The sequence below is a fragment of the Salminus brasiliensis genome, chromosome 2 (genome assembly GCF_030463535.1).
Source record: "Salminus brasiliensis chromosome 2, fSalBra1.hap2, whole genome shotgun sequence".
NCBI classification, from domain to species: Eukaryota; Metazoa; Chordata; class Actinopteri; order Characiformes; family Bryconidae; genus Salminus; species Salminus brasiliensis.
Genome location: NC_132879.1, coordinates 54750387 through 54767762, shown reverse-complemented (window position 1 = coordinate 54767762; position 17376 = coordinate 54750387). Strand labels below are relative to the sequence as shown.

The 17376-nt window shown below is 43.0% G+C and overlaps 1 protein-coding gene across 2 annotated transcripts in view; it reads right to left on the bottom strand.

The window, feature by feature from the left end:
- ano2b (anoctamin 2b) overlaps positions 1-14766 on the bottom strand; it is an 83955-nt gene extending 69189 nt beyond the window's left edge. For both annotated transcript variants that reach the window (XM_072673992.1, XM_072673993.1), the window contains exons 1-2: positions 14458-14766; positions 13750-14082 (exon numbers count right to left, since the gene is read on the bottom strand). In XM_072673992.1, coding sequence (XP_072530093.1) covers positions 13750-14082; positions 14458-14490 — 366 coding nt within the window. In that variant the 5' untranslated portion in view covers positions 14491-14766. The remainder of the gene's footprint in view (positions 1-13749; positions 14083-14457) is intronic.
- Positions 14767-17376: the final 2610 nt, after the last annotated feature.

The window sequence follows — 17376 nt, the reverse complement described above, 5'->3', positions numbered from 1 at the left end:
GTGTTCAGAAGAGACGAGGAGGCGATGCTGACGATCAGAGACAGACAGAAAGAGAGATGGAGAGAGAGAGAGAGAGAGAGAGAGAGAGAGAGAGAGAGAGAGAGAGAGAGAGAGAGCATGGAAACATGAAGCGAACCTTGCTCTGCCCTGAGTTCTAGCACTCTCAGGGTTTTTTTTCCTGTGCCCTCCACATGCGCACACACACACACACACACACACACACACACACCACACAAATGTGAGATAAAAATAACATGTGGATCTGAGAAGGTTAATTAGGATAAGATATTCCAATTAGTACTTCATCTCAGCAGGGTAAGGCAATTAGGTCGATTTTAGTGCGAGCTGAGGGGGAGCCTTCGCTACGGAAACCGGCTGTGGTTGACATTTCAGGGGCTTCCAAACGCACAAAAGCGGAAGTGTTCCCACATGCTAGGGTGAATCCTGCCTTTGACATTTGGAATAATTAAGCACAGATGAATGACGGTCTCTCGTGATAGAGGGAAATGACAGGCGGTTAAAAGGAACAACAACAAAGGCAGGGCAACATGTGGTTCTGACGGCGACGAGGAAACGAGATCTCAGACAATTCGGACATGTATCACTAAAGTGATACATGTCCAAGGAAATTTCGAACATTTGAACGAACGTATTCGTATAAATTTTGCGATTCACTGGGAGCTCTCGTCCACTGGTGGCGCTGTTTTGAAAAATACACACAAGCCAGTCTGCATGTACTCAATTAAGAATTGAGAAAACAGCAGCGTACAGCGTTCTGCTTTTCTCCGCTATTAGTAAAGTTGTAGGTGTAGGTTGGGTAAAGTTTAGGTGTAGACTGAGGTGTAGGTTAGGTTTAGGTTCAGGTGTAGGTTAGGTTAGGTTAGGGTAGGTTAAGTTTAGGTGTAGACTGAGGTGTATGTTAGGTTAGGTTAAGTTTAGGAGTAGGTTCAGTTGTAGGTTAGGTTATATGTAGGTGTAGGTTGAGGTGTAGGATAGGTTTAGGTGTAGGATAGGTTTAGGTGTAGGTTAAGTTAGGTTAAGGTTAGGTTTAGGTGAAGGCTGGGGTGTAGGATAGGTTTAGGTGTAGGTTAAGTTAGGTTAAGGTTAGGTTTAGGTGAAGGCTGGGGTGTAGGTTAGGTTAAGTTTAGGTTTAGGTTTAGGTTAGGTTAGGTTAGGTTAAATTAGGTTTAGGTTTAGGTGTAGGTTTAGGTGTAGGTTAGGGTAAGTTTAGGTTTAGGTTAGGTTAGGTTAGGTTAGATTTAGGTTAGGTTAGTTTTAGGTTTCAGTTGAGGTTAAGTTTAGGGTTAGGTTAGGTTAGGTTAGGTTAGGTTTAGGTTTCAGTTGAGGTTAAGTTTAGGGTTAGGTTAGGTTAGGTTAGGTTAGGTTTAGGTTTCAGTTGAGGTGTAGGTTAGGTTAGAATAAGTTTAGGTTAGGTTTAGGTGTAGGTTGAGGTGTAGGATAGGTTTAGGTATAGGTTAGGTTTAGATTTAGGTTGAGTTGTAGGATAGGTTAAGTTTAGGTTTAGGTTTCAGTTGAAGTGTAGGTTAGGTTACATTTAGGTTTAGGATTAGGATTAGGTTTAGGTTTAGGTAAAGTTTAGGTTTAGGTTTCAGTTGAGGTGTAGGGTGGGTTTAGGTGTTGGTTAGGTTAATTTTAAGAAGTAGGTTGAGTTGTAGGTTAGGTTAAGTTTAGGTTTAGGTTTAGGTTTCAGTTGAGGTGTAGGTTAGGTTAAGTTTAAATTAAGTTATGGTTAAACTTTGAGGTTGAGATGTAGGCTGGGTTAAGTTTAAGTTTAGGATTTAATTTAGCCTTAGGTAATAAAGTTACACTGGTTTCTTTGTAACATTCTCTGTTCATTGCCATTAAACATGATCTTGATGATCTTGATGATCTTGATGGTGGTCCTGATGAAGATGGTGACCATGATGGAGAAGAAACTATAAGAGCAAAACACTAATGAAGCAACAGTAATGATGATGGTGATAAAACGTATTCACCATAACAACACACCAGTGATATACGCCAATCAGCCACAACATTAGTACCACTAACAGATTGATCATCTTTATCTACAGTGCCTTTATCTGTCAAGGGGTGGATCTACATATTATTCAGCAGGTCTTGTGGAGTCCATGCCTCGATAGGTCACATCTGCTGTGGCGGCACAAGGGGGAAGTACTCAATATCTAATGCTAATGTTATGGCTGGTCGGTGTATACTGTATGATGATCGTGATGATGATGGTGCTCACCATACCTCTCACCTCTACTGAAACCTGGGTGAAAGGAGGATGTGGTTGCCCAGATTGCCGTAGCCATTACCTTACAGATGAATAATTTATGGTCTGTGACTTTAAGCGTTTAGCAGCAGTCACAGAGCACAGCCCTTGGAAACGTGAGAGCGCTGCAGTTTTACGAGTTTAGAACCACGGCCTAATTAGGAACGAACGCTGCTAAACAAAGGCAGGATGGTTCGGTAGTGGCAGAAGCACAAAAACCCATCCATTCGCCCACTCACCTTCAAATTCTTGGAAACCACTAAAGAATGCCATGTCTTTTTTAGAGAGATGGCCACCCAGCCAGATAGAGAAGTGCTAAAACATTTCCTGGCAGTTCCAGTAACACCAGTTTGGGGGCAGCTAAGCTAAACGTGGCCTACTGTCAAAAATGTAAGCCATGGAAAATTACGTCCATCACTGTCTTGTCTTCAACTACTCCACACACCACACTCCTCTCCTATGTTAACCTCTTGAACCTTAGGTTGTTTATTCAATCACTAATCCTAACAGAGCAACTGTGAAGTATATGGTAACTGCTTGGTTTAACATACACTATATGGACAAAAGTATTGGGACACTTGCTCGTTCACTGTTTCTTCTAAAATCAAGGATATTAAAAAAGAGCTTATCCCGCTTTTGTTGGAGTAACTGTCCAGGGAAGAAGGCTTTCTTCTAGATTTTGCTTTGCTGTGAGGGTTTGATTGCATTCAGTGACCAGAGCATTAGTGAGGTCACAATCTTGGATGATCACCAGCCCACCTCATCCACAACTCATGCCAAAAGTATCGAATGCAGCCCCATCCATCATTCCAGAGAACCCAGCTGGAATGCTTTGTACCCCTCTAGCCCACTCCCGACATTAGGCAGCATGGTGGCAATAGGTTCATGTGAATCTGCTCCAGAGAGTCCTATTCTATTGGTAGTCCTTCTCTAAACAAGCTGTATATGTGTGTGTGTGTGTGTGTGTGTGTGTGTGTGTGTGTGTGTGTGTGTATTCACACACACACTCATTAGAAGGGATGCCACAAACATTTGGACATATACTGAATCTTGTGAAGTCCCACAGGGTTCGGTTTTAGGGCCTACGAAACCTGTGTTAAATACGACAGTGATGCAGTTGTGAAAGTGAAGAAGGGGTCAAAGCCTTTCGGCGTGGTGGGATCAGCCAAGTGAAGGCATTCTGGAGGCATTTTAATGATCACATTCCTCCAACATCCAACCTTCCAGACATCTCTTCTGCTTTTCAGAGGGCGCAGAGGTAAGGCTACAATAGGAGATGTTTAACAGGTCTCTTTGGTAGACTTGGAAGAATGGTCAAGGGCACCTTTTTAAACACAAAAAGGAAAATCTGAGTCACAAGGTTGTGACATTACAGTGTGTGCTTACTGCCTGTATACCTTTGGCACGTCACTATGGGTTCTGCAATGGCTGGAACCTGAATAGTAATGCAGGACTGGACCAATTCTATAAGATTTCTATATACTGTACACCGATCAGCCATGTAGTATGTACCGCGTGCCTAATATTAAGTATGTCCCCCTTGAGCCATCACAACAGATCTGACCTCTGAAGGCGTCCTGCTGTGGTATCTGGGAGCAGGTCCTTTAGTAAGTCCTGTAAGTTGTGAGATGGGGCCTGTAATGAGCCTTAGGCAGCTATGACACTGGTTCACCAGTTGTCATTTCATGGACCATTTTTGGTAGGTACTGACCACTGCTTACTGGGAAGATCTGAGTGTTCACTTGCTGCTGTGTAAAAATAAATATCTGAGCAGAAGACTTATCTGCTTATCTGGGCAGTAAGTGTTTACCTGTGGTTCAGTGGTTCTCCATCACTGTGTTCATCATTAGAACATCTCCAAAGTTCTCCTCTCTCATGGAGTCTAGTATTATTTAGAGTTCTCCTCAGATCAACACCTGGTTTGGTGGTAAATCAGGGCTTAATGATGGTAAATCAGGTGAGCTGCTGCTGCTGATGATGGAGTTGAACACATCCTCCACGCTGTGCTGGCTGGACTGGGGGACGTCCAGGAGAACCCTGGAGGAACCGAGCTCTGTTCTTCAGACTAGCTCACCGACAAGATCTCACTACTTTTTCTTCAGAATGAGAAGCTCTCGTTTCTCCTTTTTACTGGATTTATCTTCACCTGCTTTATCTGTTCAGATGAGATCTGGAGCTTCTACAGTAAAACTCTTATTACTGAGAAATGCTTTATGGTGTCTGAAATAGTTGAATTTTACTGCACAGAAAAGGAAATTCCTAAAATTCAGCTGATAACAAACTTAATTAATCCTCAGGAAAGTAAAGATTCCTCATTTATCGCACATCTAAAAGGCCACATACACACATGCAGACCTAGGTGTGTTGCTGCTTTAAGGATACACAAGAGTGTTCTCATGAGCATTCCTCACTGCACAAAGTACAGCGTGAACACTACTTTGACAAACAACTCTGAGGCACATTGAGTGAAAACGTTAATGTGACCAGCTGAGTCCTCCAAAACCCTACGGCTTGGGCTCAGATACAGAACCAGTCAGCAGGGACAGCCAGGTTACGATTTACTGTAATTAAAGCATCTCTGTGTAGAATATTCACCCTAAAACAGCTTCAGCAGACTGCTGACTCTGGTGAGGTGGGCAGGCCAGTGCAAGAACTGTGCAACACTACGTAACCCGAGTCATATTAGTGGAAAAGCCTGGGATGTTACTCTGCCGCCTCAGTCCACACGCTTCTTTTCCTTGCAAATGTTGGATCTATATTTCTCAGTTTGTCCAGAAATGCACTGTAACATATCCTAATTTTATGGAAAATATCTATTTATTTTTTTTGTTTGTTTTTTATTGTACACAAAATCTTTAAAAAATGACAGAATTTCTCTGTAACCCTTCTTTTTAATAAAATTTTTATTACATAATAAATACTGTATTATTAACACTATTCTACTTTCCTAAATTACAATTAAATACATGTAAAATGCTAATAATTAGCTGTACTTAAAACATGCAGAATATGTATATAAAAGTGTATATGTCTGTATTAACAATTTAATTTAATTTAATGTAACTTAATTTAATTTAATTTAATTTTAGGGTTAACTTCATTAGTTTTAAATTTTTGTGTACACTGTAAAATGTCAAATAAAATGTGATCTGATCCCAGCTGATGCCAGCCATGGCCGGTAGCCCTGGAGGTGTATAATCGGCCTTGCTCTCTGAACTTTGGTAAGATGACCCTCCCTCTCCTCACATCACTTATGAGCTATAAGCTAAATGTTTCTATTTGTTCATCAAAGCTCAAGCGGAAGGTACTAAAGAAACTAAACAGTGCATGTCAGACCTCAAACACATTCGATCTTAACTTTTAAATCTAAACTTTAAATCAATCTTTTAATTTTTTTTAATTAACGTAACACAAAATCTCAACCAAAGGTGAACCACCTTACAACAGCACTGGCAGTGTAATCTTGTGAAAATACTAGAGTGAGCACTGCAGCACTGCACTAAGAAAACGTAGCCTAGGGGGAATGACTACACTAAGATGGTGCACGGGGGTTGGTGGGACACGCCTAGTGTGCTAATAGATGATGTCAGGAGCCAATGGGAAGGGTGTGAGCTTTACTGGGGGTGTAAACTGTAAACTGTATATTACTGAAGCAGCACAGAAACGTCAATATAAGAGAAAAGATTAAATCCATCATCAGTGTAGTTTGTTATTTTTTAAAAGCGTGCTTTTTAAAGCTTGGATCAGCCAATCCCTGATCTCAAATATGATCACAAATACACATCCAACTCAAACCAGGTGAGTAATAAATATTATTTCCAGTTTTACGTACAAAAGACTTCATTAATTTGGGTAAAAACGACTATTAAAACTACTAAGATTACACTACACTGATTAATACGAATAACACTCCTACAGAAAGTGGTGGTGGTTCTCCATAACTGTGTTCATCATTAGAACATCTCCAAAGTTCTCCTCTCTCATGGAGTCTAGTATTATTTAGAGTTCTCCTCAGATCAACACCTGGTTTGGTGGTAAATCAGGGCTTAATGATGGTAAATCAGGTGAGCTGCTGCTGCTGCTGCTGCTGCTGCTGATGGAGTTGAACACATCCTCCACGCTGTGCTGGCTGGACTGGGGGGCGTCTAGGAGAACCCCGGAGGAACCGAGCTCTGTTCTTCAGACTAGCTCACCGACAAGATCTCACTACTTTCTTTCTTCAGAATGAGAAGCTCTTGTTTCTCCTTTTTACTGGATTTATCTTCACCGGCATCTGATCTGATGAGATCTGGAGCTTCTACAGTAAAACCCTCTCACTGCTGAGAGACATGATTTAGAATAATGAGCCTAGGTGCCTAAAACCTCTGTACAGCACTGTATGTTCCAGTCCAATTTGTAAAACAGGGTTCTTCAAATCTGGTCCCAGGGGGGCTGGTGTCCAACACAGTTTGGTGATTTCCCTGTTCAGACATGCCTGCTAGACCTAGTAATTGAGGCCATTCATGATAATGGAGTCCAAGCACGGAAATCAGGCAGAGGAGCTGTGATCTGGGGATGCTCAGAAATGGGAGTTCTGGGCCGATGGTGATATCTGATATTTTTACTGTGCATATGAACAGATAAATAAACATTTACTGTTGTTATAATTGACATCACATCCACCTGTACTGACTTTACAGATTATATTTCTCATGCTTTACACATGTTTACACATGCAGTCAGTAAACTACAACAAATACCAGCTAGGTAGCCTAGTGTCCCCTAAACACTGATCTCATGCAGTTTGATAAATAAACCATTAGAAATTTAATCTTTTAAGCTTATTCCATATCTGCTGATACCAACATGATTCAAGGGTCAATGTGGAACTTCATAAGGCAATTCTAAGCTAGGAGAGCCACTGTAGAAACAGATTATACAGTATATGGGCAAAAGTATTAGGACACCTGCTCATTCATTGTTTCTTCCGAGGTGAGTTTCTCCTACTTTTGTTGAAGTAACTGGAATCTCTACTGTCCAGGAAGGAAGTAGGGCTTTCTACTAGATTTTGAAGGAGCATTACTATGAGGATTTGATTGCATTCAGCAACAAGAGCGTTAGTGAGGTCAGCATGTTGGCGATCACCACCTCACCTCATCCCAAAGCAGTTTCACTGCTTTATAGCTCAATGTTGGGGGGGGGGGGCTGAATACCCCTCTATCCCATGTAAAGGTTCCAATGGCAGTACTTTACTACAGGGACGAGCTGTGTTTGTGTGTGCATTTGCACATCTGTGCCGCTTAAAATGCCACTTACAATAGCTGAATGTATTTTTTGGAAGGTGTGTCCGCAAACATTTAGACCTATGGTGTATCTGTCCAATTCACTGCATCAGATCAGGTGCCAAAGGTTCTAAAGCTCAGCTCTTCATCATCTATTCCAAATTGTCTGTTTCCAGTGCCGCTCCGGAGCAGGCATACAAATGAGTGACAACAAGAGCTCATCTCGGATCATTAAAAATAACGCAGCGCTCAACTACTTAATAATGGATGCAATCTATAAAAACAAGGGGGTTGCACCATAAACCAAGCTGCTCTTTTGCCCTCCGAAACTGTTCTGCTGCCAAATAGAGGGTGTCTTAGGAGAGGCTGGCAAAAGTCCCGGCGCAATCTGAAGAGACAGCCAAGAGGAGTAGCCCAAACCCAACACCCACACAGATTCCACTGTGATGCACATGCGCACACACACACACACACACACACACATCACTTAACACATTGTGTTTCGTGCAGCAGTGGCTCCAGAAGCTCAGGCAAGAACAAAACATCTCACTCTGAATGATGCTGATGAACAAAACAGCCTTGACGAAACTGCAAAACATTCATAGCGAAGTATCAAGGTCCTTCTTTAGTGAAATTCTATGGCTGGCGCCTGAAGACTGCGGAACAATCTCTCCCTGCAGCCTCGTGAAAACCATCCCTTTAGAAAAGAGCTGAAAAGATTTAAAGCTACCGGCACGAAGCGCTCTATTGAAGCATCTTAATATTGGAAAGTTGACCTCATGAACGGCAGCTTTGCTCATGAAAACGTCAGCCACTGCTGCTTTCTGGGACTGCAGTCCGTTGAAGCGTCGTCGTGTTTGAAAGCGGACCTCAGGACATTTCCATTAGCATTGAAGGCGTTTAGAAGACGCTCTTCTCCAGAGCGACTTACAGCAGTGCTTCACTGTTCACTCAGAAAATACCCTTAGCTAGAGGCTCTACTAAACCTACCTAAGCTTAGACTCTACTAAATACAGAAGTCAGTCTGGAGACCACGGTACTCTACACACTCTGCACACCAAGTACTCTCGGAGGAAGAGGGTCTTCAGTCTGGGATTGAAGACAGTGAGCATTGGACTCACATTGCTATTCGGACACCCAGGGGAAGTTCGTTCCACCACTTCAGCGCTAGGACAGAAAAAAGTCTGGACACTTGTCTTCCCTGGATCTTAAAGGATGGCGGGTCGAGCCGAGCCGAGCCGAGCCGTACTCGAACCTCAAAGGGCTCTTGGGACAGGTTGCTTTTGGACATTGTCATGAACGTCTCTTTTTTTCGCTGAAAACCCCACTAAGTCTTTCTGGGATTGCATTCTATTAAAAGACACTACGTGTCCAAATGTTTGTGGACACCTCTTGAAATGAATGCATTCAGCTACTTTAAGTTGCACCCATTGTTGACATAGATGTGCAAATGCACACATACACACTCATCTTGTCTAGTCCCTGTGGAGAAGTATTGCCAATGGAGTAGGACTCTCTGAAGCAGATAGGCATGAACCCTTTGGCCGACCCTTTGGGCTAGAGGGGTATAAAGCCCCCTCGGTGTTGACCCCATGAACAGCAGCTTTGCTCATGAAAACATCAACCACTGCTGCTTTCTGGGAAGGCGTTTAGCAGGTGTTCTTCTCCAGAGCTGTGGAGAAGTATTTCCAATGGAGTAGGACTCTCTGAAGCAGGGCATGAACCCTTTGGCTGACGTGGGCTAGAGGGGTTGAAAGCCCCCCCACCTTGTTGAGCTGTGGAGCAGTGGAAGAACTGTCTTCTCTGAATTGATGGACGGTGCTCCATCCAGTACTTTTGGGATAACCTTGTGATACCCTTGATTTCGATTTCGGAAGAAACAATGAACGAGCAAGTGTCCCAATACTTTTGTCCATTTAGTGTATATTGATATTTAAAAGGTGACAGCTCTTTTACTAACATCTAAATGTTCAGAAATTGTCAAGACCTCAACATCTGAGTACTTAAAAGTCGACCATATGCAGAACCTCTTTAGCAAAACTGGAACTGCGTCTTCCTGTAACATCTTAATGCTTAAAAGCCAACCTCGTGGACACCTCCCTGGCTGACAATATGACAGCTAATATGGCTTTCTTGGATTGCATTTCATTAAAATACATTACTATTCAAAAGGAGACCTCTTTTACTGATGTTTTTTTGAGAATAAAGTCTAGGCACTGTGGTTCTTGTGATGACAATCTGTTCTAATGGGAACTACAACCTAGAACATCTTAAAATTTGTCCGCTCACCTTGTGAACACCTCTCTGGCTCAAAAAACGACAGCTAATATGGCTTTCCAGGATTGCATTTTATTAAAATATATTAATAATCAAATGGTGACCATAAAAACACCTGGTCACCTTTTGTTTTTTGGTCAAAAAAGTAAAATGGGGACGGCAATCTCGAACTATATCCTATGAGAACATCTCAATATTTGAAAGCCCACCTCATGAACACCTCTCTCGCTCAGGCAATGACAGCTACTAGAGTTTTCTGGGCTTGCATCCTATTAAAATACATTAATATTCAAAAGGCAACCTTCTCAACGCCTCTTTTACTAATGCTTTTTGCGATTGTGCTCCAGCTCAGTTGAGACTGGATATCCTGAAATCTGAAAGACTTCTAGGCCCGGCTGTTCCTGGATCAGCAATCTGTTGAAACATCTCAGTACTTAAATGCTGATTACAAGCAGAATCCCTTTTACTAAAACAACAACAGTCAGCTGAAACGGCGTAATGTTTGAAACACCTCCCTGGCTCATAAAATGACAGCTACTAGGCCTTTCTGAGATTGCACTGTGCTAAAATATATTAATATTCGAGAGGCGACCTCAGGAACACCTTTTTTACTAATGCTTTTTGAGATTGTGCTCCAGCTCTCTACTAAATATTCAGAAATGGTGAAGTCACTGGGGCAGCAATCTGATGAAACACACTAATATCTGAAAGCAGGCCTTGCACATAAACCCTTTACTCTAACCACCTCCGTCAGTCATGATTTCTAGGACTGAATTCTGTTTTATTGGAAACATCAGAATATTCAGAAGTCAGTCTTATTAATACACACGAGCGATACCAACAGTCGGTAGTGCTTTTTCTGGGATTGCGCTCTACTGAAACACCTTCATATTTAAAAGTTAACCTCATGCCCACGTCTTTTGCTCAAGAAAAAGAGACGGACATTAAAGCTTAAGATTGTGCGGCATTGAAATGGCAAAATATTCAAAATTCACCGTTTGAAACCTCTTATGAAGGTTTCCAAAAAAAAATAGCCATTTAAAAATTTCGTTTCTGGAATCAAATTCTGTTTAAATGTCAAAAGTCATCCTTACGAATAATAATAACAATAATAATTTGCTTAAAAAACCACAGCCACCACTGCTTTCTGGGATTGCACTGTTTTGAAAGATATTAATGTTCAACAGCTGATAAATGCTTTCCTCAAAAATCCCAGTCATTAGTGTAGAGCTGTGTTCTACTAAAAACCTTAATGTTTAAAAATGGCTTTAAATTTAAATAAATCCTATCAAAACATCTCAATGCTCAAAGGTCATCCTCAATATTCAATAGCTGACCTCATGTCTGCTCAAACACGTAACTGTAGTCTCCTATATCTGAGTTTTCCTGAATTGCGTTCCATTAAAACATCTTCATATTCAAAGGTCGACCTGTTTAGCTCCAAAAACTGTTCAGTGTAACAGCTCCACCAGTTTGTACAGAAGTCCCTGTAGTTGCTGAGTAATACACCTCAGTTTATGATGAGCCTTGGAGTGTTAAGAGGTTAATATTCCAGAGTCAACCTCCTGAACATCTCTCTTGCTTTAAAAAATCGTAATCCTCGACAGCTGACCTTATAAACACCTGTTGAGCTCGGAAAACAACAGCTGCTAATTGTTTTTGGGAAAGAGTTGAAAAACTCAAAAACCTTGCAGTCTCAAGACTGAAATGCGAATTGCGTTCTATTGAAACACCACTATATTCAAACGTCGACCTTCTGAACGCCTGTTTAGCTCAGAAATACCCCGTCGCTTGTGTTTTCTGAGATTGCATCAAACTGAAATTCTGTTTATTTAAAACTTCAACCTCTTTACACCTCTTTTGCACAGAGATACTGGCAGTAACTTCTGTTTTTGTGGGTTGCACGCTACTGAAATAATAATAAATAATATTATATTATAATAATATTAAATAATATTAAATAACAAATTATTTAAAATTAATATTCCACAGGTGACCCCCTGAACATCTCTTTTGCTTTAGAAAGTGACAACCCCATAGTGATTTCTGGCATTGGCTCCTATCAAAACATCTTAATACTCGAAAACTGACCTTATAAACACCTTGAGCTCGAAAAACAACAGCCGATTAGTTAATTTTTTAATTTTCTTCTACTGAAACATCTAAACGTCCTAAAGCTGAACTCATTCTTGCTCATTAAACCCACAGTCTCAGAGTTTTCTGGAATTGTGTTCTACTGAAACACCTTAATATTTAAAGGTCACCCTTATGAACACCTGCGACCTGCATTTCCTGAGATTACATTCTACTGAAATTCTTCTTAATTCAAACCTCGACCTCTGAACAATTCTTTTGCACAAAAATACTCACAGTAACTTCTGTTTTTTGGGGTTGCACGCTACTAAAATATAATATAAATAATAAAAATACAAATTAAAATATGTAAGATATTTAATATAATAAAAAATAAATAAACAATAATAATCAATGCATCCTTTTTAGCTTTTTCTTTTTTTTTCTCGTAAATATATATTTCTTATTTTCCAAAAATAAGAAAGAGGACAAACATTGATGCACCAACATGAGGTTGAGAAAATAAAACAGATATATAATATATAAGATAAATATAGATAAATAAATAAATAAATAAATAAAAATAAATAATGATGACTGCTTGTGATTTCTGGCTTTGGCTCCTACCAACACATTTTAATACTCAAACTGACCATATACACACCTGCATACACACCAGCATACACACCAGCTTCGCTCAAAAATACTCTAAAGTTTCCTGAGACTGTAGTCTACTGAAAATCAAAAACCGGGCTCCTGAACATCTCTTTGATTTTCATGCCTGGCATTGGCTCCTACCAACACATCTTAATACTCGAAAGCTGACCTTACAAACACCTGTTGAGCTCGAAGAACAACAGCCGCGCTGGGACTGCGTTCTGATGAAACATCATGATCATGTCGGTTCGAAAAATAACCGTAGTTTCAAGCGTTTCCTCGAATTGTGCCGTATTAAAACACCGTAATACTCAAAAGTCCACCCTGTATTCTACTGAAGTTCAAAAACCGACCTCTTGAACTTCGCTTTTGCTTTACAAATTGACAACCCCAAGTTATGTCTGGCGTTGGCTCCTATCAACACATCTTAATACTCGAAAGCTGACCTTCTAAACACATGCTGAGCTTGAAGAACAACAGCCGCTCTGGGACTGCGTTCTGATGAAACATCTAAACGTTCAGAATTTGATCTCAGGTCGGCTCAAAAGACGCAGTTTACTGGAATTGTGTTCTATTAAAACACCTTAATAATCAAAGGCCCACCTTACGAACACCAGTTTAGCTCAAAAATAGCCAGTCACTGTCACTGTTTACGAAGATTAAGAAGAAGTACTTTACTGACATTCACAAGCCAGCCTCCTGACCATCTCTTTGACAACCCCTAGTGATTTCTGGCATTGGCTCCTACTAAAACATCTTAAAGCTGACCTTATAACACCTGTTGAGCTCGAAATACAACAGCCACTAGTTTATTTTTGGGACTGCCTACTGCTGAGACATCTAAATTATCAAGCTGACCCCACGTCTGCTCGAAAAAGCCACGGTCTCAAGAGTTTTCTGGAGCTGTGTTCTACTGAAACACCTCATGAACACCTGTCTAGCTCAGAAATGCTCTGTGACCTGTATTTCCTGGAGCTGCTTCCATCAATACTGGAAAGCCAACCTCACGAACCTTGGACCGTCTTTCTCAAAAACACACCAGCTACACGTTCTTTTTCAATCCTCAGGTCGAGAAGCACACGCAGCAAAGTACCAGTAAGCGGAACAGTTTGTCGCCATAACAGATAGAGTCAACAGAAACAGTCCTATTCCTCAGGAGGCTTTCAGGAGCCGTATGCAGTGCAGCCATTAACTCTCACCCACCTCATTGTCCCGCTCCATCTCCAGTCCAGCCTCCCTCAGGTTGGCCTCGAACTCCTCTCGGATCATGAGCTTCTCGCCCTCGGCCGGGTCGGTGGGTCCTATGTCCAGCACCACCTCCGCGTGCTCTTCCTTGACCCCTTCGGGCTCTTTGCTGCCCACCCGGGGGAAGCTGCCGTTGGAGATGACGGAGAGCCGGTGCTGGCCGGGCGAATCGTGGACCGAGGACGGCCTCCGGTACTGGTACACCAGCACATAGTCCACTTTCCTCTTCCCGTCGGCAAAGTACAACCCTTTGCCCGGCTCGTGCCCCGGGTCCATGAAGTTGTTGACCACCTGTGAAAGCGCCAACGGGGGAAACACAATGAACAGAGGAGCCCGATGCTCAGCGCTTTGCCTGCATATCAAATTCACATCGAGAGGAAAGGGATGGTGGGGTGGTGGGTTGGTGGGTGGGTAGGTAGGGGGGGAGAGCAATGACAGGCGTGGATGTAGGTCAGACTATTGCTTGCTTAATTTGGCTGCTCTCAATACATTTAAATATAGACACCAAAGACAAGGAGAGCGCCACTTTCCACTCCAGAGGGGTGGAGGCACCTGGCTGGATGCTCAGAGGTTCAGCTGGAAGTCTGAACCACTTCACATAGGTGACATAACCCTCAAGAAATCATGTGGAAACGGCAGCAGGTGGAAACAGAGGAGCATACTCACAGGTATCTTGTCATCCCTTGAAGGGTGCAGCATGTTGGAGCTCTTGAAGGGAAGCCAGAGAGAGACAGATAGAGGGATAGAGAGAGAGAGAGAGAGAGAGAGGGGGGGGGGGGGGGGGGGTAGTTGAGACAACAAGTTGAATCCGTTGCACAGCTGCCCGCCTTATTCACAGCATGTCCACACCCCTGGCACCTCGAGCGCAGCACAGCCAGCCGTCCTCATCGTCAAAGCCTTCGCGCGAGGCGCAGCGCGAGAAACCCATCCGCCTGCCTGCTGCTCCGTGCTGCTCTGTGCTGCTCTCTGCCTCGCGCGCTGTGCCAGCCAGTTGACTAGGAACCAAGCGCGCGCACCTACTGATCTCCATAGAAACTCGTGATTCGTCACTCGCTAATTCCAGGGATCAGGGAGACACCTGTGCGCGCGGAGCGGCCACGTTAAACTGGGGGGGGGGGCGGTGGGACAAACCGACCCGGCAGCTCGACGTGATGTTTGGACGCGAGCGTGCACGAGCGCTGGTTGTGTGGGCAATTCGTGCACAGATTAGCAGAGGTGGCTAATGGTGTGACGTAAGTTGCACCAGTTGCTGACACGGATGTGCAAATGCACACACAGAGCTTGTCTGTAGAGCCCCTGTAGAGAAGTGTACTGTACTGCCAATACAATAGGACTCTCTGGAGCAGATGTACATGAACCTATATATTGGCACCATGCTGCCTTATAATGCCAGACGTGGGCTAGAGGGGTATAAAGCCCCCCCCCCCCCTCTCCGCACCCCTCACCATGTGACATGGGTAGCCCAACTGGGAACCATAAAGATTTGTCCCCGGTTTAGACAACTGATGCTCACTAGGGTCAGCGATGAGACCAGGAGGGGTTAACCTTGACCCCATTTGGATTGTGCACTGCAAAGAGGGCCTATATTGGACCCTTGTGGGATTAAGGTGGCTTGTAAAGATGGGGCCCATTTGGAAAGCCCAGCTCCAAGTCCCACTAAAAATGGGATGGAGCTCCATCCAGTACTTTTGGGATGAGCTGGGGATGATGAGGTGGGGTGGTGATCATCACCCAACATCCTGACCTCACTAACCTCAGTCTTGCCACTGAATGCATCCATCAAATCCTCACAGCAATGCTCCTCCTTGTAGAAAACTTTACAAGGAAAAACCTGCTTCACGATGTAGTCAACGAGTCATTTTGGGGCATTTCTATTGGTCCATTCATTCTGGCATTCTGACATGTTATAGAGAACAACTCCCAGATTTACGCGTGTCAAAAGTGTCAAAAGTGCATCAACGACACAACATGGAGATACAAGGTTTTGCAGGACAACACCCATATGTTCAGCTCAGCTCAATAACCACCCTTCCCACCCCACCATGCTGCCATCAAACAACACTGGGGAGAAAATGCTGGCCTCTTCTGGTAGCCTTGTAGCTTGTAGCATCTGGGGGGGAAACGTAATCGGGGGGTTAGGGTGGGTTGTCTAGGAGCAATCAGGGATCACTAAGCCAGCGTGAAAGTTCTCCACGCTGTTTCTTTTATTAGTTATTCAAACCCCATTTGCTGAGACGTCCAAATGAGGCTGCACGTCTAACCCTAACCCAGAAGCTTGTGATAAAGTTTTAAAGGAAGGAGACGAGTCAGTCTGTCAGTCTGGGACACAGCCAGAACATGACCTAAGTCAGCCTTGGCAGAATGACATGGATTACACGATCCATCTATTCTGGGCTAAATCTTAGCCTTACTATAATGGATACGGTTGAAATCCTGGTGCTGAATGAGGCCCCTTAACTCTGCCTAAGTACCTAAAGTACTCTCCCGGGTTGTGTCAGGTAGCTGTCCTCCACCCAGCTATTCCAAATCTGGACATTACACGGCTGAATTTACACACCTGTGTCCACGTGCTGGTGTGCTGTACATCAAATACCAATCACAGGTTTGCCATCCATGTTTGCCAGCCAGGCGTGGGCATTAGCATTGAGCCTCCCCCACAACAGCGTCCTCTGGAGTGATGGGGCTCCATCCAATACTTTTTTTTTTGGGGATTTGAGTTGGGGAGTTGGGGCAATGAGGTTGGGTGGTGGTTGTGAGTGTGGTGGGCGCTGAATGCAATCAAATCCTCACAGTAATGTTCCAGAGTAGAGACAGATACTCCAACAAAAGCAGGATAAGCTCTTTTTAATAGCACTGATTTCAGAAGATTGAGCAGGTGTCCCAATACTTTTGTCCATCTAGTGTATTTCTAATGTTACACTCCTGGCACTAGAGTTATTTGACTCTTAACAGTAGTGGGTCTCTTTCAGGTCCTGTACAGAGCTATATACTATATACTACAGACATAACCATCGCCTTTTCATAAGAACCCCTAACTATCCCGTTGTTAGGGGCGTACTCCTGCCACTATGTCATTGGAGTAAGGTTGCTTTTACTGAACGAATGGGGTTGAGCCTCTCTGCCCATCTCTGCTGTGCAGGAAAGACATCCAGGCCTTTCATTTTTTTAATTTAGATTTGTTTTTGATCAAATATGCAATATCAAAAACATGTAATCATTTGATCATTTTATTATGGGTGATATTATAGGAGTTTTATACGAGGTTCAGAGCTGTCAAAGCTCGAGGTCACTTTAATGAGCGGGTAAACCTGAGCCCATTGTTTGTGAACCCCATGAACCCTAGGTTTATTATTCTGTGATAAATCCTGCTATTGCTGCAAAACTATGAGGAATTATTTGGTAATAGTTTCACACTTTCTGTGGAGTCCCACAGGGTTCTATTTTAGGATCCATGAAACTGATAATGTTACACATACATTCGAGTAAGACGGTTAAGAGGGCGAGGAACTGAAATGTGGGTCTATGTACAGGGTTTAAGGAGTTAACAGTGAAAGCAACGCTGAAGGACACTCACAGAGTGTGTTC